The sequence below is a fragment of the Anoplolepis gracilipes genome, chromosome 9, assembly GCF_047496725.1.
Source record: "Anoplolepis gracilipes chromosome 9, ASM4749672v1, whole genome shotgun sequence".
Lineage (NCBI taxonomy): Eukaryota > Metazoa > Arthropoda > Insecta > Hymenoptera > Formicidae > Anoplolepis > Anoplolepis gracilipes.
Genome location: NC_132978.1, coordinates 808,985 through 833,264, shown reverse-complemented (window position 1 = coordinate 833,264; position 24,280 = coordinate 808,985). Strand labels below are relative to the sequence as shown.

Sequence of the window (24,280 nt, the reverse complement as noted above, 5' to 3'; positions counted from 1 at the left end):
ATTACACTAAAATTATACGAGCTATGTTATATGAATTATATTTGCAGTTCTTATATTTATATTGATATTGTTACTGTGCACATAAAAAGATTTTACGAATCTTACGTATTATATTTAAACATTTACGATCTAATTATTTGAATTCTATTTTTTATATTTTTTTAAACTTTAAAGAAAAATGTATTAAATATATTTTATTTGAAATTTACCACAAAACAGCGAACGCGACCAACGTCATAGTCGTTGTGAATCAAATTCAGGTAATTGTTGCTTCAGTATTGTTCGTGCATTTCGAATCTGAAATCCGAAGAACGAACAATAAAAAATGAGCTTGCTAGGTTTTTCACGGAATATCTTGTCATCGACTCCTTCTTTAACTAACGTGTATGTTCATTATACTTGTTTTTTAAAATCGCATTATTTTTAATTTTTTTCTCTTATACGGATAAGTTACAGTATTAGATATATATATATATATATATATATATATATATATATATATATATATATATATATATATATATGATATATGATATCAAAGTAATATTGTTATATTCTATTTTTAAAATTAATATGCCAATACATGTTGTTTTTCACTTTAGACAAGTGCAATTTGAATCGATATTGAACGAAAATAGCAGTGATGAAGAAGAATTTATTAGGCCGAATATTCCAACAGCGCAGTCAATAGCTGCAGTGGAAAAGCAACCGACTAATGCAATGCAAACCGATAGCTCTGCAATGCAAATTGATAATTTTATTGATAAAGACGAGGCTAGTATTTTCAAATTCATTATTAAAATTATTTTCAAATGTTTTAAATAATATTTTTGTTCATTCTCATTTCTTCGTACATTTATTATTTAGTTCACTTTTATTATTATAATATTTTAAATCTATAAATATATATATAAAATACTAATAATAATTCCTTAAAAAACTGACAAATTCGCGTTTATATAAAAATGTAAAGCGATATGAACTTTATAATCATTATTATGTGAATCTTTAGAAATATCTATATTGTTACAAAAATACAAGTCATTTTTTCTCGCAGATCATTTTAGCTATGATTTGGTCGAACAATCAATTGGGCGCAGCTTATTACAACATTCTCACGTCTGAATTGTTTGTGATGGACGATACCTACGACGACAATATTCACTTTAACATCACGAAGACACTGTATAAGCAATGCCAACCGCGTTACGTCGTCACGATCTCCGGCACGTCCGACGAGTTCCTCACGACGATCGAGACTTTGGTAACGTCGGAAACGTCGAGCGAATTGAACAGATCACAGGGTACGAGCAGTACAGGGCCGATGCAGGTCTCGCTGAGGGTGATGCGGAAGAGGGAACACGGCTTCGACAGATGCTATCACAGAGTTCGATGTCTCAAGCTCGAGTCGGAGCCGGTGAACGCCAACAACGTCGAGAGACTTATCTTTCTTCAGGGGCTGTTGAATTTCAAATCGATCGTCATGATACATGCGTTGGGTCTGCTCTTGATCTACATTGATCAGCATTGGAATAATATTGCGCTGGATCCTTCCGGCAGACCTAGCTTTGCATCTTTGACTAGCGTGACATTGTGAGTCTTATGTTGAGATTAATGTTTTAGACGTGGCATTGATAGTGCAATTATAACATTTAATGCACTAAAAATTTCTCTGAGAATATCGTTTCTTATAAAAAAGGATGTCTAATTTCTCTCTTCGTTTAGTTAAATATTTTTTCTAAAAATTGCAATTACATTTTTTAAAGAATTGCATTTGTGTTATCACAATCTAAATTTATTGGATATTTGTATACAATTTTTTTCTAATTTTAATAATTTAATGTGAATCTTTTTCCATGAGATACGTTGTATTTCACAATGTATGCTAATTCTTTTACTATATATAGACGTGACATCGTCATGATAAATGACGACACTTACGAGGCGTTAAATATCGTGCACGCCAGACATCATCCGAGTCTTTTCAAGTGTGGCGATGTGGCATCGAAAAAACAAAGTGGTAGCTTATTCATCTTTCTGAACCGTTGCCAATCGCGGCCTGGAGCGCAATTTTTGTGGCAAGTATTTATGGCCACATTGTCATAATTTTTTTATATAACTATCATACGAGTATATATATATATACTTGTATAATATATGTATATATAATATTTTATTATGTAAAGTATATATTTTAAATAGAAACTTATTGTAGGAGAACGTTGCGACATCCTACAAGAAATATCGAAATTCTTAATGAAAGATTCGAAGTCATCGAATTTTGTCTTAATTCGGATAACCAGAGTATCGTCGAAAATTTAACATCATGTTTGAAACACGTTTATCGTTTGACTAAGGTCATTTTGGATCGATATTTAGCGCAGCAGGCTAAAATTTCTGACTGGCGACGATTACATAAGGTTTATTAATTTTCTCATTTTTTAATCAACGTAATTTATTCATGATGTTTTTACTATTTTTTTAAATCTCATATTCTATTTTATATTTCACGTCACGCAGACAATATCTTCCATAATCTACATCGCCGACATATGCGAGAAACACCGTGAAAAAGTAAAACTATTTCGTAAAATCGTTGATAGTATCACGAATGAAGTACGTTATGTCAAATATTTTATTGAATATATAGTGGATTTTAACGCAAAAAGATCCGAACACGATTTCATCGTTCGAGAAAATGTAGATTCACACTTGGATAAATGTAAGTTAATCCTGATCTGTTTTACATAAATTAAATAATGTTATAAATATTATTTCGTTTTTTATAAACAAAAAAAATTTCAATTGTTAAATTGAGATCATATCCCTAAAGTTACATTTTATTGCTGCATTTGTGCACTCAACTGTCTAAATTTTATATATTCTCCATCGGAATACAGTGCATCAGGTAAGAGGTACTTTACCTGAGACCCTGACACGAATGGGAGAAAAAGATATGAAAGAGAATCTTCCACCTTCAGTGACAACTTGCAAAATGGTATACATACCAAATATTGGATATCTTTTAGCAATAACCGGATGGAATCCGTCACCAACCAATAATGCGGATTTGCCGAATTTAGAGTTCAAATTTGTTAGCAACAATATACGTTATTATAAAAGTCCCAGCGCTAAAGGTTTTATTGTCTCGTATAATTTTTACGATAATTTTTTAATTCTTTGCATTTTTGATATGTATACACGTAGAGTAGCTTAGAATATAATTTTTTTTATACATTCGATTTCAGAGTTAGATGATACTATAGGAGATATATTATTAAGGATCAACAAGCGAGAGAGTTATATTATATTGAAGCTGGTGAAATATATAAACAAACATGCTGCATTAATCTTTAATGCGATTCAATTGTGCGCTGAATTAGATACGTGAGTTAATTATTGGACATCTTATGATTTTGTTTATAGAAAAGAATCATGAAATTAAAAATCGTGAAATAATATCAACTGCAAGAAAGATTAAAGCAAAAATAATTTTAAATCTGTCAGGAAATCTACATCTAGATAAAGTGTAATTTTTTGGGCATTTTCGTGTATTATTTTTATTAGGCTGTTGGCGTTTTATGTAGTCGCGCGAGAATACAATTACGTAAAGCCGAATGTGGTGGATCGCCAGATTATAGCAGTGGAACAAGGTCGACATCCGTTGCAGGAATTTCTAATAGCCTTCGTTCCGAATGATACCTACTCTGGAGACGGAAAGAGCCTTGTAAAAATTTTGACAGGTCCGAACGCTTCTGGCAAAAGTACTTATCTCAAGCAAATCGCACTGATTGTGTTCATGGCTCATATCGGATGTTACGTACCAGCCAAATCGGCCACCATAGGAACAGTGACTCATATCTTGACACAGATTACATCCATGGACAGCATTGCTTTAAATACGAGTATGTTCCTGCAAGATATGCGACAGGTATAGATAATATTTTTCATAAAGTACTTGAAAATCATATATTAAAAATTTTTTTAACGGAACAAATTGTTAATTATGTGTATTCTCGGTATTTTTTAAACAATTTTATCATTTATCTTTTAGATAAACTCTGCTCTTTACGCGTCTACGCCAAATTCTATTGTCATTTTAGACGAATTTGGAAACGGAACGTCCGAAGTGAGTGGCTTGTCATTGCTCGCAGCTGTGTTGAATAATTTCGTCGAGCGAGGTATTTACTGCCCACACGTGTTTGCGGCTACACACATACATCGGATAATGAGCATGTTGCCGCAAAGCCCACTAATCGAGGAACAAGTAAAATACGCATCTTATTATACGCTATCTATTACACTAGTGTTGCTTTATTTATATTTATTTATTCATTTATTTATTTATTTATTATATGTTTATTCATTTAAATATATTCAATAATTATATTTATCATATAGACTTTCCAGTTTATCACAAACAACGATGGTTCCGTAGCATATCTTTATCGTATAAGTACTGGACATGCGACACGCAGTTTCGCACACGCAGCTGCACGAAGTGCGGGCTTGGACGAACAGGTTGTTAAACGAGCATTAGAGGTAATTGTTGGAGATTTCTTACATGTGTGAAATAAAATAATTTATCATAATAATATTTAATTATCTTGTTATATGAACATTCTTAAAAGTCAAAGTATTTTTGCAGGTCTACGAAAAATTTAAAGCTGGCGAGTTACCTTCGCGACTATCAGAAGCTGCAAGACAAGACATGTGAGAATTATATTTTGATATGATAATAATGCATATACTTGATGATTTTTAACCTGTTTGTTGCGACTGTGTGTGCGTGATAATAATTGCATAATTTATATATATTATTTTTAGAGCGGCGGGCATCATTGAACGATTATTGGAATCTGAAAATTTTGATCTAGAAGAATTAAAATTATTGGTTCTCCAAGTCACGGAACAAAGCGTAAAAAAATAAGAAATGTTGAAAGGAGAGAAGAGAAATTTCTAGAAATTTTATTAAATTATTAATTATTTAGATACTTAATAATCAGAAATATTTCAACTTAATTTTTCATAGAATAACTAAATTCATCAAAATAATATATAGTTAGTAATAATTCTATATATCATTATTTTTCTTTAGTATTTAGTTGTTTTTCAATATTTCAAGGATCTTGGTCCTCCTATTCTATATAATTAATACTTTGTAGAACAGAAATGTTAAATTACAATTAAAATATTAACACTTTTATAATACGAAATCTAAAGTTTTCTAAAAAATTTTCTGGAATCTAAAACGAGCAATTCGTATAGTGTATAAAAATAGAGTTTACTGTTTTATCTTTGGATAATTCAGTGTCTTTGTATTTCCTCGAGTGAAGCACAGATGTCGTCAACAGTGTCATTGTATCGTCGCGCTAATAACATCGCACCTGCAGATGTCGGTATGATCGGCTCGTACCGGCCGGAAGCTGGCGCCATCGCAGTTCTTCCGTTGTCAATAACGGACACTGGCAGTGTATCCCGGCACGAAAGCAAACGGTCGTCCTCTCGGCGCGAGATAGATACTCCAACGGCCGAGCCGCGGATGCGATTCGGCTGGTACGCGGACGTACGGATCGTGTGTGTGTGTGTGTGTGTGCGCGCGTGCTTGCACGCTCGTTCACGCTGCTGATTGTTTGCCGTTTCGTCGACCGACGACGGGGACGACGACGCGGCGCGAACGTTAGGCCAGGAGACGAATAACGACTAGATACATATCGGGCGTGCCTTGGAGTCTAGAGGAGAGCGCCGTTCCTAGAACGAGGATTAACGATAACGGGCATAGAAAGAGAGAGAAAGGAGAGCATCGTCGACGAGGACCGAAGAGGACGGAAGAGGAGGGAAGATAGAAACGGTGAAGTTCAACCGGGCGCCGCGCGAGTTTGAACACTGCCGTAACTGTCAACCGTCGTCGTCGCGCGATTTCATCTTTGTCTCTCTTTTCTTTTTTTTCTCTCTCTCTCTCTCTCTCGCTCGCTCGCTCGCTCGCTCGAGTCGATTAATCGGCCGCGTGTGAGACCCCGTTGTACGGTGGTAGTAACGGAAGAAGCCGGGCGCGTTTTATGGTGCCGAAGGCGGTGTGCGAGACCGATTAAATGACCATGGATCACGGTACGTGCAACATCGACGTCGGCTGCAGCATAAACATCCAGAGGACCGATGGTGAGTGTGTGCAAGAATATCCTTAGGTTATTGTACATGCAAGCGCGCGTTTCTCTCTCGTGCCGCCTTTGCAGTCGCTCTGTCTCGCACCTTCTTCTCGCGTCTTCTTCCCCCTTGCTCTCGCAACTTGCCTTTATTCTGCTCGCAGAAATTCTTTCCTTTCCTTCGTTTATCTCTCCGCTTATTCCTCTGTCACTCGCTTTCCTTTCTTTCTTCATATTCGTTCTCGAATTCTCTTCGAGAAAAAAAAATTCTGAAATATCTTGAGATATTTCATCTTCTATCTCTTTATTTCCATTGTTTCGTCTTGGTTCTCTCTTTCTTTTCTCTCGCTTGCTTGGACTCGCTCGTAACTCGTACGTCTCTGTTTTTCCGCGATCGCTGTCACGCGGCCAATCGCATCGTGGTGTTCCGATCGAAGCGTGATAATCACGCGTGGGCCCAACCGATGTTCGCCCTTCGTCATCGACCGGTCCTTTGTATATCCGAACTCGCTTCCATATAGGGAAAAATTCGTCAACGACCTTTCTTCCGCAGTTCGAATAAGTTCTCTTTCTTTGGCAACCGTTATATTTGTTTTTCCTGTTTTGTCAAGATTTCATTACTTTTCTTTTTCTATCGCTGTCCTTTAGAATATTTTTTAGTTTTTTTTCGCGTGTTTATGATGTTGTTTATGTAATAAATTATCACGAGATTATAGTGTATATGTATATGTGTAATAAATATACAAGAAAGGGTATTCTATCATTTTCAAGTTTAATTCTCATGATAGATTTGTAAAAATTAAAATAGATTGCTTCCTAATTGAAAAAACCATGGAGATAAAAATGATTTCTAAATTATAAATTATTTAAAACAATACTTTATAAATTTTAAATTCGAGATTTGCGAATACAAATGGCGAAGATTAATTTTAAATTCAAATAATAGCTTTTAAATATATATTATGTACACATATTTTGATGTTGAATATTATAAACAACATTTTTTAAAGTATAAAATAGTGCCGGTTAAAATTTGATGCATTTAAGGCCTTTATGTATATTGTGATTTTCCATCATTTTTTGACAATTTTAATGTTAAAAGGATAATATTATCAAACTCCTATAGAAATTACTTCTAATTGTAAGAATATTCTATCACGTGCCATCCAAATTTCTTCGAGCGGACGTAATAATGGACGCTTCAAAGCCGCCGATCGAGCCGCAAGACGGCATTTCCTTTCACCGCGTATGTTGTTCCCGACATGTAGAACGAGACCAAAATCTTGCGAACTTCAACACAAGCGAGTTACGTTCTCGTTAGCGTAATCGAAGAACGGAAGTCCGAAGTGGCGTCACGGGAGAGAAACGCGGTTTGCTTTAATTTCTAAAATACCGAGCTACTTTTTGCCAATACGTAAAATAACAAAATATTGTTATATCAAAAAATAATTAAATTTTTGTATATGAATTGAAAAAACATTTTATTAGTAAAATGTTCGTTACAATTATATAATATATATATATATATATATATATATATATATATATATATATATATATATATATATATAAAAATTCCTAAAATAAAAACATTTTATCTCTTTTTACTATTTTTTAAAAGATTAAATAAGGAAATATTTTTTAAATTCTAATAGTATATCCTAGAATATTCAAATTGAGGGAAAAGCGGTTATTTTAGATTAGAATATATAAAGCTTTTTAATTATTTATAAAGCATTTTATATAAATATTGGAGAACATTGGAAAGCAAAACTATTTATTTAAAACAGAAAATGTACATTACGAATAAGTACGTATATTTGTGTTCTCTTCTTTTTAATATTTGAAAAATTAATCAAAGATAAAATCTTGTGTTGGTGATTACAAAATTCGAACATGAATCTAATATTATCGTTCGAGTAATCGAAGAACAGAAATATTAAATCCAAAATTTACGCCAGTAATACATATATCTATGTTCCTTATTGATCTTGCGATTGTTTATACATATATGTATATGACATTCTGCATCAATCATTTAATATACGTATGTGCTGGCACATGCAAAATATAATTGTGTCATTTAGATTACTGTGGTTATAAGACTGTTTACTGTAGTTGGTTTTTAAAGACTTATTGTTAATATTCGTAAGATAAATGTTATATTTAATATATCTCTGAATATAATTTAATTTCTTTACTATAATATCATTATTAATGAGAAATCAAATTTAATCTAAATTATTAATTATTATAGAATAAGGCAAATAATCTTAATCTTTGTACGATAATTTAATTTTGAAAAAAAATAGAAACTAAAACATTTCGAAGAAATAAGCTATAAAAATATAAAAGCTTACACAAACTATCATTCACGCTTCTCTAAATATAACGGTAACATATACGGTTGCCATAAATCATTATCGCGTCAGTCCTTATTTCCGCAAAGTCTCGAAAATATCTCCGACTCTATAAATCACTCAAAAGTTTGGTTGATTCTCTCAGGAAAATATAGTCCTCTGAAAAAAAAGTTGGAAGCACGTGCGGGGGTGGATATATATTTCAAATATTTAATTCAAAAGGAGTGCGAGCTCGTGCCTACCACCAGCCCAGGGCTTATCAACTATAGACGAAGCTGCACGGAAGTTTCGCTTGGTGCAGTCTGCACGTCGGATGCACATTCGTCGCTGCTAACAGTTACGTTCGCTCGCGAGGCAACACGGTGCAGGAGCAAGCGAGTGGCGCGTTAGGGGAGACTAGCATAATTGATCCGGCAGAGCACACTCCCGCCAGACACACAATGCACACTTACCTCTCTTTCGAGCCGTGCGAAAATATTCCGCGTAAACGGACCAGACGGACGAGCCACTCGCTGTGTCGACTCCTGCGTCGTTGAATGCTTATCAGGGCATTCATAATTTGCAAGAGTTTGTTAAACCTAACTTATAGCTATATATAAAGTTTATGTCTCTTCGCTTGCCTGCTCTTATGTAAATTTGTAATTTTTTTTTTTTTTTCTACAAATAAAGTGTGTTTTGCATTTTTTAAATATACATACGTTTGAATTATACTTCCGGACGATGTTTTTCTGCTTAATAATAGTTGGGAGAAGGAAAATTATTTCTCTCATTTATAAAAATTATATATAAAATTTTATATTTAGACATATGTTATATTATTATGGATTGTTTGAGGAATTTAAAACTAGAGATATGTGCAAACAATGAGATTTATCTGGGGATTAACCTTGCAGGTTGATGTAATGCATATAATTCAGCGCGAAAAATTTTATTAATTATTCCGTGTACTTGTATTGCGTTGAATATAAAAATTTCCAAGCTTGTATTTCGTTGAATGCTTACCAGGGCGTTCATAATTCATAGAGGTTCTTAAAGACTGCGCGGGAATTGCTTTATTGTTAACCACTTTAAGTTGCGGCACGCATGGGAAGAAACATTGCTGCGCTTTCGACCGTTAATCCTTTTACGCAGTGTTTCCCAACTGTTGTAACACAATTGTCAATAATTCGGGGATATTGTAAAAAATTTCCATATCTTGGTATTATATTTTATATAGAAAGACGAAATAATATCAAAAAAGTTACAAACAATATAAAATATATTTTTAGCTCTTTATATTTTAAACAAACTCGCTTAAAGAAACATTATCTATTTCCCGTAAGATTAACTATTTACGAGAGGAAATTAAACGGTAGTGAAACATTCATTGATTACGCGGATTATGCACGTTATTTCGAGTTATCGTTACTCGCACGTTCGAAGTTATTCTGGAAATAATCTTAAACCATTATATGTATATATTTATATTAAATATACAATTATAATCTTTTACAGAGGAAGCTTAATCTCTAGTTTTCGTAAATTTTTCCAAACAAATTTTTACGATAGAAATAATTTTTGCAATTTATAATCTGATAAACGTATAATAGATTTAGCCTAAAAGTTTCGTATTCAAATTCTCGCGATGTCATAGACATATAATACAATTTTCACGGCGCACACCTGGTCCGCCAGAAACATGATCGAATGAATCAGACACGTTACCACCCTCGGACACTTCGGACTTGAGCCGTTCGCATACACGTTGTGAACGCGCCACGATCGATATTAGCAATGGTTGGACATCCTCCCACACAATGTGTGTGTATATAACGTGTGGCTCTTGACAGGCGTATTTTTGCAGATGCAAACCAATTTATTTTCGTGCTGCATGATTTTTGACATTATTAATTCTTTTACGAATACTGCGAAACTCGCCAAGAAGTCAGATATCGATCCATGAGTTTCCTACGGATAATCGGAGACTTGACCTAAAACAGAGTGAAGGCGCATATTTTAGAATATAATGACTTTAGAATCAATTTTTCCCTCGAGAATATGACAAGAATTCAGTATATATTATGTCGTAAAGCGCTTCAATTTTCAGTATTAAATTTCTTAGTAGAAACTTCATTCAGTAGCGCTCCTGTTTGTTATTAATAAAATTGATTTTATTTATTGAAAAATTTCTTTACTCATCTACTTGTTTACGATCATACGAGAAATTATTAATTTTCTTATCGTTTTAAATAGAAATATGCATTTATTCCAGAAATTTTTGTAATATGTACATTGGATGAGTTTAATATTAGAAAATGATAAAGTATTACCGATCGAACGTAGTATTATTTCATCAGGATGATGTTATTTATAATATGCTGTATTACTCGTCATGTGATCATGTCTGGGAACTTCGATTATTTCATACCACGTGTACGTACACTTTGCACAATATTAACCCGCCAACGCGAAATATTTCTAAGGTTTCCATTCATCCTTGAGATTCAAATCGTGAGATGGAGTTTGCCACAATAGCGATCCGTTGACATTTAGATATTTAAGCTGCGATTATATCTGCAGATGAAATATTTTAAATAATTTATTGAAAATACAGTTATAAATTGAATATTCTATGTAGTAAAATTTATTTTCCGCTCTTTATATTGTGCAATGATAATTAAATTTACAATATTGTAATCCTTAGCAAGTACGTTAAAAAATTCTATTATATATATTTTAAAAATATTTTTAAAAGCAAATTGATTTAATTATCATATCTGTATGAAGTCGTGTTTATATTTGTAACGTTTAAAATGGCCTTTCCGCGTTAACCTCGTATGTAGTCAGGAAATTCTGCGATGAGAACCAATCGACTTCCGGCTGACCGTGTGTACAAATCGAAATTGAATTACGGCCGTCGCATCAGCGTGAACTGCTCGTGGTCGAGTGCTTCGGAATTAAAGGGAATAGCGCGTTCCGCGATGCTTATTCCGTATAAATTCATGACTACGTTGGGAACACTAAGTCAGCCAATATTTACGTAATAATAGTGTTTACTTACGTTTCTGCCGCTCTTCATCCTAGCTCAACATTATATACATTTTCCTCCACGCCTCTTTGTTGGAACATTGTCGGATACATAAAATTTCTCAAATTTTAATCCATTTATACTTATAACATATAATGTTATTAGTCGAACTTTTGTATCATATTCTTGAAAAAAGTTTTCAAATCTGCTATGTTTTTAAATAAGTAATATAAAATTGAAGATATATAACAATTTTTTAGAATAGAACACAATCTATAATAAAATAATTACATAATTTATTTGTATAATCAATTTTTCTTTAGCGAAAGTAAAAATAAAAACGTCATTATTTTTATATCGCAGTTTGTAATCATAAATGTTTTTGCAACTATATAATGTATTAGGGTAAAATGTTGCGTTAAAGTATAAACTTGAAATTGAACAAATGTTTCTTTATTACATCTCTGCTTACCGACACCTATTTTCTTTCTCTTTTTGAAGTTTGCTAATTAATTATATAAAAGATTTTGATGCTTATTGTTAGTATTAGTATTATGACAGTTTTCTTTGGTTGTATTTTCTCATATTTTTAAAATATCGTTGGTCTTTCTGAGCAGAACTCTTGCGATCCTTCTTTTATGAGACAATCGGCATGGTTTTTATTAACGCGTTCTCTTCGTGTTGAATGAGTCAGGCCGGTCACCAAGAAAGGCAAGGGTTTGCCAATAGCCGGTTACACGCACACGCGTGCACAGTTCATTCGTGACCCGTGGTTAATGCGTGTTAAAGTTTTTTTTATCTAGTTGTGTCCCAAGGATCAAATCAGTCACTTTACAATTATCGATAATTGCAACCTGGAACACTTATATTCCCGGAAGCGCATCGATCACTACTGGCTTATCAGACCGTCTCCCTTATCTGCACTGAGCCTATATGTGCATGTATACATTACTTTCTCTGTTTGTACACAACACGTATCTATCTACACGCGTATGTTCTCGCATTTACAAGACTCGTTTTTATATTTTATAAATACAATTTGTAATTAATAATAATTATCACAGCAGGAAAATATTGATAATTATTTATATGTAATTAATATAATTATTATCGCCCGAATCTCATACACATATAACGTGATTTTCCGTATTAGATTACCGTGATAACTTCATACTTAATTGCTAACGTTTTTCTAAAGAAGTTGTTTGAAGTTTTATCGAGGTAATATCCGGCACTTTGACAGATATATTCGATACAAGTTTCGATTCGACCTTCTCCAATTAGCGGCTAATTCGTTACGTCATCGCACGATCTCTGAATGAGCCTATTGAGTTTTGCGGTAACGAACGTTTTGGTTCGTTAGCGAACTTATCGGCGGGACAATTAATTCGCGGGAAATTCTGACACAATTGCCGTAACGCTGTTTTTCACGGGCTCGCATCGCCACGCGCTCTTACGTATAACGCGTACAAATCGTCCTCGATTATAACGCAGCTACGAATCACATGAAATGTACTGAAACATGGAATGAGAAATGCATGTTCGCGTGTAACAGTTTTTACGCAGTATGATTAGCGGAATGCGTTGTTGAAGCGCAGTTACATCATTACTTTAGATGTAGAAGAAAAGAGATGCGTATTATATTTATATGGCTATAAAGCATCTGATCTTTAAGTTCAGTAAAAACATCAGCTAAAATTTGTTATACCATTTTTTTTTTTTTTTTTTTTTTTTTCTTTATTTTGATAAATACTTAAAAATACATTTAAAAATTAATAACGTATTTTTATAATTAACATTTTCTATTCTCTATTCTATTTTTCCCTTTTTAAAATGCTGTCAACAAGTTTGAAGTTATATTTATAATCACACACCCTTAAGCTCTGATGTTACAATATACATGTAATGCAAGGTAATCGATGCGGTAACGAAAATGAGATGACTTGCATCGCCCGTGTATACTATTTAAAAGTATACAAAGCGACTTGCGACCCGTTTGCATTCAAAATGTCAATCGGGTCTAGCTGCGTAACATTTACTATTGTCCATATGTTTAAAGCATCTGACCTTCGTACGATCTGAAAAAAAAACATTGCACGTGCAAAGTCTGTTACTGAACGAGGAAACGCGCCCATTGCGGCTGTGTTTTTTCGCGCATTGAAAAAGTTGGTGCTATTTGTCGCTCATGATTCAACGTGAACTCATTGCCACATTAAGAAGACTTTGAGAGAGATTTAGGTCTAAAATACATGGATGTTACAAAATTTCTTAATTTTTTGTTCTTTAATATTATATTATATTAAATTATTATATATAGATATTAATATAAAAATATTCTTCTCGAAATTTCGCGTTTCAAAGTTCGAAATTCAAAGTCTCGATTTTGCAAAGAAATGCATATCTCGCGAAATGTCCGGCTGCTCGATAACCGGTGTTGCACGTAAGTGCGTTTCTCCTCGCTGTTGCAATTTCTTTCATCCCGCGTGCGTTAAGGAACATTCATGGGCAACGCGCGAGCGTGTCTATTTTTATCCGCGCTCTATTTCGGCTACGGTATCTAGAGCTCGATGAGCGACAGTGGACAGATATTCCACCACAAGTAGATGCACTTAAGACGCATGCATACTGAAGACCGAACATAATGCGCTACATCATCACAGAACACGCGCACGTTTGATTAACAAGTGGAACACGTTCGTTAATTACGCTCTGCACGACGGTTTTATTAATTGTATCGCGTCGAATGATGATAATAGACGTAATCGCATATCAAATGTAACGTAAAGTAATTGTGTAGAGAGCGAAGAATAGGCGATTAAAAGAACATTTTATATATTTATTTGATATTTATAAAACAATGAACATATATAGTTATATTTTTATAGCTATTATATAGACATATTTTCATTTATTAGGTATATGATTATATTATTATTACGTTATTTTATTAGATAAATTATTTTAGAGAAAGTTACAAATAATATTTTTGCATCCCTTAAATTGTTATATTTATATTTTCTAAACATATAATTTTTCTGCTAGAATTTTGAAACAAAAAAAATGTGATTACACTGTTCTTGTACATAGTTATTAATTCACTTATTTATTTATAGTTTATCCTTTAAATAAATTTATTCCAGTGCAATATGATGCAAGAATTTACCGTACGCGTTGTTCCAGCAGAACGTAAGCTAATGCATTCTCAGAAACCGTTGGTCTTGCGTGAGATGCATCTCGTTGAGTTTTGCGGAACTTCTTTTTTTTTCAATTGCTAGATTCATCGGTCGATTACGTGGTTGAGACGACTGTCGCGATCGATCCGAACCATACATCTCGTAATGCGTATGTAGGTAGATAACTTATTGACGCAATTCTGCATTTAAGATGCGATGCAACAAGTGGCTGACACGCATTCTGCGCGTAATCTGTGCGTTTCAGCGATTGCCCCCCGCACAAGTGATTTCGATGATGTTCGATCGACGGATGGAGTAAAAAAATCGATGACTAATTTCGTTGACGTACCTTGGTTTACATATCGAGCGATAAGTTTCGTATCTCTGTGTTCTAAAAAATGTTTGCGTTATTAAAGAGATAATTTTGGCTATTAATATGAAGTTTGTACTAAAATAAAATTAATAGTGTTATATCTAATATTTTTTCATGTATATATTAATTTTTATTTATCAGCAAGATTTAAGAGAACTTTCTAATTTTAACAATTTATTTTTTATAATTATTTTCATTACATTAATTCACATGATTATCAAACTTGGTTAGCTTCAAATTTTAATTGTATAAATATTTTTATTTTATTGATAGTTTTACAACATACTCTATGACTATACATCTATCTTATATAATATTGACGTTCATTGAATCGTATTACCTTTCGATATTAAATCGTCCGTTAAATCGGATTTGTCGTACTAGAAATTTACCATATTGAATCACGTAAATTTATAACTAGAAGAATCCATCAAATATCAAATTGATAATTCAATTGTATCGGTCTCCATTATAATGAAATGTCTTTACACAATATATTAGGTACAGATTTATACTTATCGCTCATATGTAAACCAAATTACGTCAACAAAATTAGTCATCGATCCTTTTATCAATTATACCTTAACAAATACATATTTCTTAATTAACAGAGGACGATAAAAGAAATTGATTAATTATATAAAATAGAAAGAAAATTGTCATAAAAATCTAATTTGTTTACTCTCCGCTCAATTAATACCATTTACGAAGATATTTTCATAAAATTGAGAACGCAATCTAATGCTTCTACATATTTAATGCATCAATATGCAGATTGGAATGTTTTTGTCACTCTCTCTGCTTAAAATACAAGATTCATCTCGCGTACTTGTTTACTGTAAGTGATAAAAAAAGAAAAGAAAAAAAAGATGCAGAGAAAGACTCGTATATAGTCCTTGTCCGAAAGCGTACCGTCGTCGAGAGCTGTAGGCACGTGGGCGCTGCAACCTTATAAGGACGCCCGTAAGGAGCCTCTCTCACCAAACCTCCTCACCTTGTCTTATCTTATCTTACGTCATTTGCCGTTTGCGTCGAATGCTCTAGTGTCTCACATTCTCACGAAATCTGTTCGCTCGCTCGCGAGTATGTTTTATTTGCGTGCAGCCAAATTCCACTTTCCCTCGTTGCCACAGCGTTAAAATTTATTCTACATTCGCACACGCTCTCAATAACAAAAAAAAGATATGTATCGCGTTGGTTAAACGTAGAGATATATTCGAAACTCAGATAATATTTTACGCGCTTTGAAATATTATACACACTCTCTAAAATATACTTCCAGAGTTTACTATTTAAAAATTAACGTACAAGTGTGGGCGCGATATTGGTCTCGCGTATTATCAGGTTTATCGAGAAATCCGTATTTCAACAACCTCGAAATTTCATGCTTCATGCTTAATCCCTTCTTACGCGCCTACACATATTTCGACTCGGAATACCTTTAAAGAGGAAGGTGATTGACTAGAAAAATTTGCGTTCCGCATACGTATCCCTTAAGTGCCGCCCACGGCGTTAGTTGTCGTAGACGAAACTGGAACGATTGTGCAATAGAAAGCAAATGGGAAGCATCGCACAACAATGGTTCCGCGCACACCTACGTAAAGTTAACTCCCCAAATAATTTAATTTCTATATGTCATGTGATTGTAGAATGAACAAAGTGAAAGAACCGAGTGAGTAGAGTGAACAGCAAGTGGACAACATTGGTCGAAAGCGTGATAATTACTGCATAGTAGAGCGAAACACCGTTTTGTCATAGATAAAATACTAATTAGTGTATAGGGGTATTATCTATAATTAACGGTTCGTGAATAACATGTTTTACTGTTATTTTGTTATATATGTAGTACACAAGTAATTTTGATACCAAACGCCTTGACAATAACTGCTTGAATTCTCTTTTCGAATTTCATAGATTTCAAAAAATTTTAAAGCATTCACATAACAACATTTACAAAGTATTATAAATTATAATCGAAACAAATAAATCTAAAAAAAAGAATGGCGCGAATGCGCTCACGTGTCACTTTCACATATGAATAATTGCGCGAACGGATTATTTTTTAACACACGAAAAAAAAAAAAATGATGACATAATACATGTACGCTTTTACGCCGCTATATACAGTTGCAAAAGCGCACTAGTATATTTATTATATAGGGAGTATATGGATATAAAAGCATAACGAGTTTAATCAAGCATAATCAAGCATATCATTTAGTGTTAAATATAGAATGCGACATATATTATGCGTTATATCATCGTAAAAATCTTCATTCATTACAGTACAGAAAATTAAATTTGACATCAGAGAAAGAGAGAAATGTAAAATTATGTCTAAAAAAATTATATTTTGTTATATATTATTAATTTAAAAATATTTTACCCTGACTTCTACAATTAAATTTATGCGAAGCAAAATTGAGATAAAAAAAGATAAGAAAAAAAAATTGAGAAAATAAAATAAGATATTGAGGAAGAAAAAGGGAGAGAAAGAGAGATGAAGATTTGTGGATTTTTTGCCAGAATGTACACTGTTCCAATAGTTTCTACAAATGCGAATGGAGTCATTTTATCTATATAATTTACGAAAGATCCACTTTGCTTCCTTTCTTCTCTTTATCGGCGCTTTTGAATGCAACTGTGCGCAAGTCTGGACAATATATAATGTCTATATACAATACTTCGGGGCCGACATGTACCTAACTCAACCTTGCTCGACGTAGCAACCAGCTGTTCAGGATTGGTGCCGTTGGTAACCTAGCTGAAGAGCTTTGTATTCGAGCTCAACATTGTTTGGTCGGTAAGCTCGAGTTCTCTTGCAAGTGGCGGTCCTTCGTGCCATTATCACAAACTAAAGAATAATTTGCATTTGTTGTTCTTTTACTTTACCTATGCAATCACATTGGTATTTATTCATTTTTTGTGTATTGTTTAAATTGAAGATGATAAATTAACATAGATAACTCCAATAAGAATTAACTTTGCACTCGTGGAAATTATTAGAACAATTCGTACAAATTCTAGCTAACTAATCAAAATTCAGTGAATACGTAATAATGTCAAAAATAGGAAATAATTTTTATTTCGGAAAGTTTTCTTTTTTTATTTATTTCAAATAAATTCGTTAGTTTTTCCTTTTATTAGTTATTTAATTGTTCTTTTTTGTAAGGAGCTTTGCTATCTATGTGGATGTAAATTTAATTAATTTAATATTTCTATTTTTTTGTAATTTAAGGATTATTCAGACATTTCGATAATAAAATTTTTCTTAATTTAATCGTTATGTTATATATAAAGTTGATTTATAAAATATTTTTATATTATTGGCATTTTATTTCCATCTTTCTGGACAATTTCACAGTAATATTGACAATTAAAATAGCATCAAAGTACATACACATGTACAAAGTATTATGTCTTCTATTTTGTTTTTTGTACTGATGATATAACTTAACATCCTCTATGCGTGCTTTATACACGATGGCGACGGATCTGCAGCAGGAAGCTGCTGCTTAAATTTAATGTTTAATAGACCGTGCGGTTGGTCCCCCAAACCCAGCATTTTAATGCTTATTTAATCGGGATGCAAAATGTATTTGAATAAAAATCGATGCAACGACGCGTGCCAATCATTCGTTATTTGGATCATGACATTTTATTTTGATCTTGCATCATGCTTAGATAGCTAATTGCGTCGTAAAACAGGTAATTAAGTAGCATTTGTTAAAATCGCTGATTCACTGTTATGATTATTACAATTAAAAAAAAAAATAAATTATTTTATATACATATTCGTAATAATTTAATTTTATATTTTTGTGACATAAAATTTTTAAACTTTTTACTTTAAATAGTTAAATAAAAATTTAAAATTACAAAATATATATCTAGCATTAGAGTAATGAAGATTTTAAGTTTACTAATATAAAAAATTTTAGAGCGTTAGATAGTAAGGAAAAAGATACTTGACGACCGTACCTGTCGAAGGAACACGATGCACGCATTTCCGCGATATAGCAGTCATCTGCATATGTACATAGGAAAGGCTCGACTTCCGAGTGCACTGTAAATAAATATGGGTTGGTACCGTGTGGTCACGCACTGAGAGCTCGAGTCACATATCGCGAATACTAGATGAGCCTGGTGTTACATATCTCATAGAAGATCGATCGAGAGTCGTTGGAGATGTATTTCTTTTTCAAAGTTTGAAATCTGTTAAAATTATTATGTGGAATAACAATTGATAATTCGAAATTATTCGCGAATGTTTCTGGGAGAAACGTTTCAAGAAACTAAATTAATAAAGTATCAATAAAAAATTAATTTAAAAAGTCAATATTTTTTAATAAATATTTATATTGACTTTTAATCGAAAATATATACTTTTTTACAAAACATTTTTGGACGTCAGGAAAATTTTGCTAAAGAAAAATCGATCCTAATTTTATCGAAGAATCTGTTTATAGATAATTGTGTAGATACACATATTTCTGTGAATTTTTATCTTCTACTTATTATTGTAGAAAGTCAGTCGCGAAAATTCGCACGGCACTGTCTAATCCTTAACAAGGTTCCGTTAATGCTCCTCATTATCGTCCGCGGTATAATCGACGATTCGAATCGGTCGCAGCGTCAGTTCACCTTCAACTATCGCGCGGCTTGCTCGATTCTACTCGCGACTTTAGGCAATTTCTCATCCTGAAATAACCTCTGAATTATTTGCCGTATACAGCCCGGTCGGGGACTACTGTGTATCGATTATTCGAGTGACATTCGTGCTGCTGATTGTACCGCAAAAATCCACGCGTTGTCGATTGCGACATTAACCTTCAGCATATTAAACACGCACAGAAAACTCCAATTCAGTCAAGGAGAAATAAAAATGCATTTGATAATTTTTTTATAAATTTATTGTATTTAAATAAAGAATTATTTTTTTTTTTTTTTTTTTTGTTTGGTCATACGTGTGTGAGTTGTACAGACATTTCTTTCTGGTTTCGTGATGATTAGATAAATTATGTTTTACACTTTGTAATTACCCATTTAATACTTGCTCATTTGTAATAAGCCGGCGTGGAAGCAGCGGTATTTTTTTTCTAGCCGAATAATTCGCGTGCGTCTCGCCGGGCGGAATCATCAACAACGTGACCGATAGCGCATAACGCACGGGCTCATCGAGGCGAGCCGAGAAATTGTTTATGGGGCCCTCTGAGGTGGGGACCTATACCGGGCGAAATTATTCGCCGGGCGTCATAATAAATGCGTTTATGAAACGCTGCTCGGTGAACGTTGTCAGTCGATCAGGTCGCGTCACACGATACTGACATCGCGAGCGTGTCGTCGCCGATTTTTCTTTTTTCGACGGTCAATTTACAAACGCGCAAACTTTTGATGTGACGTTAATTATTCCGACCTAGTTTCGCTCTATTAACCATCTCGTCGCCTTACACGCCTCATAATAACTGCGCTCCGGTATTTTACAAATTATGCACGATAAAAAATGCAATTTAAACAAAATGAAGCAAATGTAGTAAGAGTGTTGTGTTGCATTGGAAAGATTAAAATCTGACAAAACTTTAATATCGTACATGAAAATTTCCAAAAGATGTGTAATCAAAACGATTTATTTTAGCTCTCTGTGAAAGAAAGAAATGAAAAAAAGACGAAATATTTGAAAACGAATATTTTATAAATTAAATGTTATTTGCATATCTCCAAATGCAAAAACTACATATTGAGTGTTCTCCATGCGCGTTTATTCTTGGATCTTGGAGATAAGAGCGTTTGCTAAGGGTGAAAATGTTCCCGAAGGATAATCGCCGATCGCGAAGCTTTGCTGAGCTTCGAAAAGAGTTTAAAAAAGCTACGTAAAGGCATCTTACGATCCTAAAAAGTCTTTCTACGCTTTTTTAAGATCGAAACAAAACGCTTTCAAGAATTCACCGCGACGTGCGCGAAGCGGGCAACGTCCGGATTAAACTTGCACGTTCCTGAAGACGTCCCCAGCGAATCGATCGTGCGAGTTGTACAGTCCTTCGTTGCCTTCGATTCAGACACTTTCAGTGATACGTTTTGTCGAAAATACGTGATAGCAATAACGTAGTACATTTGGAGTGAATTATCATATCGATGATGAAATAGTGTGAATATCGCTTCAATCTTTTCATTGACTTTAACAATGTAAATGGAACGTGAACTAGTTATACAGAGACATCTCAGATAGATATAACAGTATAATCTGCGAGAATTATGAGAATACAAGAATTATATCAGGATTAATATGTTGATTTTTAAAAAATCGTTGGTGATAAGATAACTTTGTGTAATCTAAATTAATAACTGCAACAATTTAATTTTGTTTAACTATAGATAAATCATCAGACTGTATTAAAAATAAAGTTTGTGAAAATTTATTATCGTTTTAACAATTGTGTGAATAACAAAAAAGTAAAGTGTTATAATAACTAAATATTAAGAAAATCGCTATAATAATATAATTTGAGTATTTTATAAAATCCAGTTCTTTTTTTATCAAATCAATTTTATCTTTAGTATCCTCTTTTACCAATTTACTGTAAATTCAATATGGATTGGTTATCTCTCTGCGTCTGTGGTACAAAGAGTAATATCGACAACAAGAAGAGTCAGAAAAATGGGAAAGGCAAGAAGAGTAAAAACAAATCTAAGAAGCAATCCAAGCAGAACAAATCTCACAAAACGTCATTGTCTTTTGTCGATGAGTCTTTGCGTAAATTACAAGAAGAGCAAGTTGAGAGTGAAATTATAAAAAAAGAATGGATGAACGGAAAAGTTATTAATTGCTTTGACGATTGTGCGAAAAACCAAGCTGATGTGAATAACCACCAAATCGATCATCATCCAACCCATTTGACAAAAATTGATGATTCACCGAATAATCGCTGGTCTTATCAAATCAATGACGATCATAATAACTTTGAGGTGTTTTGTGAGGAATCAGAAAGGAACGAATTTGATCGGCAAACATGTGATTTCGATTATGACAACAATGTGGTATTGCATTCAAGATGTGCATCGAACACAGACGAAGATGATAAGCAGGTTAAGTGCATCTCGGACGAAAAAGAGCAAGATGAAGAGGCGGATTTGAACGAGTTGGTCTCGAGATCAATGACACCTGAAGAGCCCGAAGACTGGGTAGCAGAATTCGAGGAGAAACAAGATGTGCTTGTAGAACCAGGCTTTGATAGAAAATTCGTGGAAAGAACATCTTCTAGAATCAATTTTTCTGGCAAAGAGCAAACGAAGTCAAAAACGAGAACTTTGTCAAAAAGAGAGTCGAGAAACGTTCTTCCGCCGATCAAAAGGAAGTCTTGCGCCGAATCACGCATGGATAATGAAGATCTGCAAAGAAATTGTGAAGAGGTGAATAAATTTGGTTTTAAGAAGAGCGCAACGTTTTGTGAGCAGAGCAATATTCGGCGGAAGTTAAACTCGTGCAGTTTCGAAGTGCGATCGTTCGAGAATGAGGAGCAACGTGGAAAGACAAGAATTCGGGGTGACGGATCCATGATACCCAGACTTGCATCCCCCATGCAGCAAGGGATGAATTTGATCAAAAGTGGAGGCGATAAAACAGAAATTTTGCAAAACGGTATATTGTTGAGAATGAAGACAGTTATATAAGACATTTAATAAAGAAAATTAAATAAAACTTTTTAGATAAAAAGTTTAATTTATTATGATGCAGATTTTTATATACAGTATATTAATCCGTTTTAAACTAAAGTTTTGATTAAATAATTTATACTTAAACTTGTTATTAAATATTTTAATTTAAAATAATTTTCGCGAACGTCCATCCGCTTAGAGTAATTATTATATTTATTATATTTATTATTGCTGCGATTGTTGCATTATATGTTGCAATTTTGATTTCAGGTCGTGTTCACTCGGCAGTCGTCTCCGGTATCAATTTAGAGCAGCGTACTGTAACAGTAGAATGGTTCGAGAGAGGAGAAACCAAAGGCAAAGAGGTAAGTGCACAAATTACTCCGTTTCATAAACTACAAAAGCTACAAAAGCTACAAAAGAATCAGAGAGAATTATGATATAAAAATTTCCTTCTTAATTAAAAAAAAAGCTTTGATCAAATATTTATATTAAAAATGTTTTGAAAAATTAGACATATATAAACAAAACTCATAATCTATTATTGATAATAATTAGAATAAATTTGAATTAATTAAGATAATGAACAATACTTATATAAAGCATCAATAAATGACTTTCTTACCTTCATTTTTAACATTTATAAATTAAATAGAATAATTTGGCAAGAGTGTGCTTCCATAGTGATAATCAAACTAAATTTTTTTAAATTGCAATTTTTTTTTGTATTTTCTTATATTCTAGATTAACTGAAAATACATAACTTTCATGATACAATCGCGTCCACGATTTACCATATCAAGCGACAATCGCGTTTATTCTAGTCGTTTATGAAAAATATCACGTTACATGAACAATGTTTTTCTTTCACGCAATTTCACCACGTTGAATTGCAATATTTCAATTCCCGCACATCCGTAGGTCACGGTTATTTAGCTATTTTCAATTCCATGCTTATGCAATGCCACGGGGCTAACATGCAGCTCGCTAATGGGAACAGGAATCTATTTCCGACAGGCTTGAAAGTCAGGCTTGTACCGTCAGTCAAGCCGGTTCGGTCGAGTGTGACTTTTGCAAAAAAATCGTAACACGATACTTGTACCACGATAAGACTTGTGAAAACGTAAATTCTCTTTGCGATATAATAAAATATTACATGTTTCTCTTTAATGTGACATGTCGCTATAAGATAGCAAAGTTCTTCACTAAACGTTTTTGATTTAATATTTTATAGATAAGTCTGTTAAATATTGAAAGAATTAGTTAGGTAATTATCCATGTTAGGAGTTTTTTCGGGGATTCTATTAATTTATTTATGAATTTGTACATTTGCAAAATTAATTGTGTCGCGAAACATATGTGAGTTTACGAACAATGCTTCATCCAAGTCTTATTCCACGTCGAAAGGTAATTAGTATAATTTGCTTGAGAACGAATTTATAGTAACTATCATGGAACTCTAAATATATCACTCTCATTTAAATCATTTCCGTTCTACTTTTACATATCGTATAATCTATATGAATCTCAAGGGAAACTAAATGATATACATATGTATAATGGACAATTCT

General features: G+C 33.2%; 2 protein-coding genes and 1 long non-coding RNA gene across 13 annotated transcripts in view; 2 read left to right on the top strand and 1 right to left on the bottom strand.

Moving 5' to 3' along the window:
- Nucleotides 1-16: 16 nt before the first annotated feature.
- LOC140669406 (mutS protein homolog 5-like) lies at nt 17-5,503 on the top strand. Of its 2 annotated transcripts, XM_072899225.1 has the most exons (14): nt 17-384; nt 603-774; nt 1,058-1,593; nt 1,908-2,078; nt 2,216-2,420; nt 2,521-2,722; nt 2,901-3,137; nt 3,249-3,387; nt 3,568-3,931; nt 4,055-4,267; nt 4,402-4,542; nt 4,649-4,713; nt 4,828-4,918; nt 5,394-5,503. In XM_072899225.1, the coding sequence occupies exons 1-14, from the start codon at nt 326-328 to the stop codon at nt 5,403-5,405; spliced, it is 2,607 nt and encodes an 868-aa protein (XP_072755326.1). In that variant the 5' UTR covers nt 17-325; the 3' UTR covers nt 5,406-5,503. The 2 variants fall into 2 exon arrangements, with proteins under 2 accessions (XP_072755326.1, XP_072755327.1); XM_072899226.1 differs by lacking the exon at nt 4,828-4,918 and having other exon boundaries at nt 5,337-5,478.
- A 194-nt stretch (nt 5,504-5,697) lies between these two features.
- Nucleotides 5,698-24,280, top strand: part of Klp10a (kinesin-like protein 10A) — a 32,257-nt gene continuing 13,674 nt past the window's right edge. For 4 of the 10 annotated variants that reach the window (XM_072899208.1, XM_072899206.1, XM_072899205.1 and 1 more), the window contains exons 1-2: nt 21,630-22,692; nt 22,980-23,074. In XM_072899208.1, the coding sequence (XP_072755309.1) occupies nt 21,645-22,692; nt 22,980-23,074 (1,143 nt within the window). In that variant the 5' untranslated portion in view covers nt 21,630-21,644. Of the gene's footprint in view, nt 6,160-21,622; nt 22,693-22,979; nt 23,075-24,025; nt 24,117-24,280 lie in introns of those variants that run through there. The other 6 variants (XM_072899207.1, XM_072899200.1, XM_072899199.1 and 3 more) reach the window with 6 other exon arrangements.
- On the bottom strand, nt 10,338-11,473 carry LOC140669432 (uncharacterized). Its single transcript, XR_012047338.1, has 3 exons — nt 11,315-11,473; nt 10,813-11,056; nt 10,338-10,473 (listed from the first exon to the last, which is right to left on the bottom strand). It is a non-coding gene; the product is annotated as an uncharacterized lncRNA (long non-coding RNA).

Bases quoted from the DNA above. Each gene is read 5' to 3' on its own strand.
- LOC140669406 (XM_072899225.1), top strand. From the start codon at position 326: ATGAGCTTGCTAGGTTTTTCACGGAATATCTTGTCATCGACTCCTTCT. The intron at 2,723-2,900 runs GTAAGTTAATCC...ATCGGAATACAG, and splicing joins AGATTCACACTTGGATAAAT to TGCATCAGGTAAGAGGTACT. The intron at 4,714-4,827 runs GTGAGAATTATA...TATTATTTTTAG, and splicing joins GAAGCTGCAAGACAAGACAT to AGCGGCGGGCATCATTGAAC.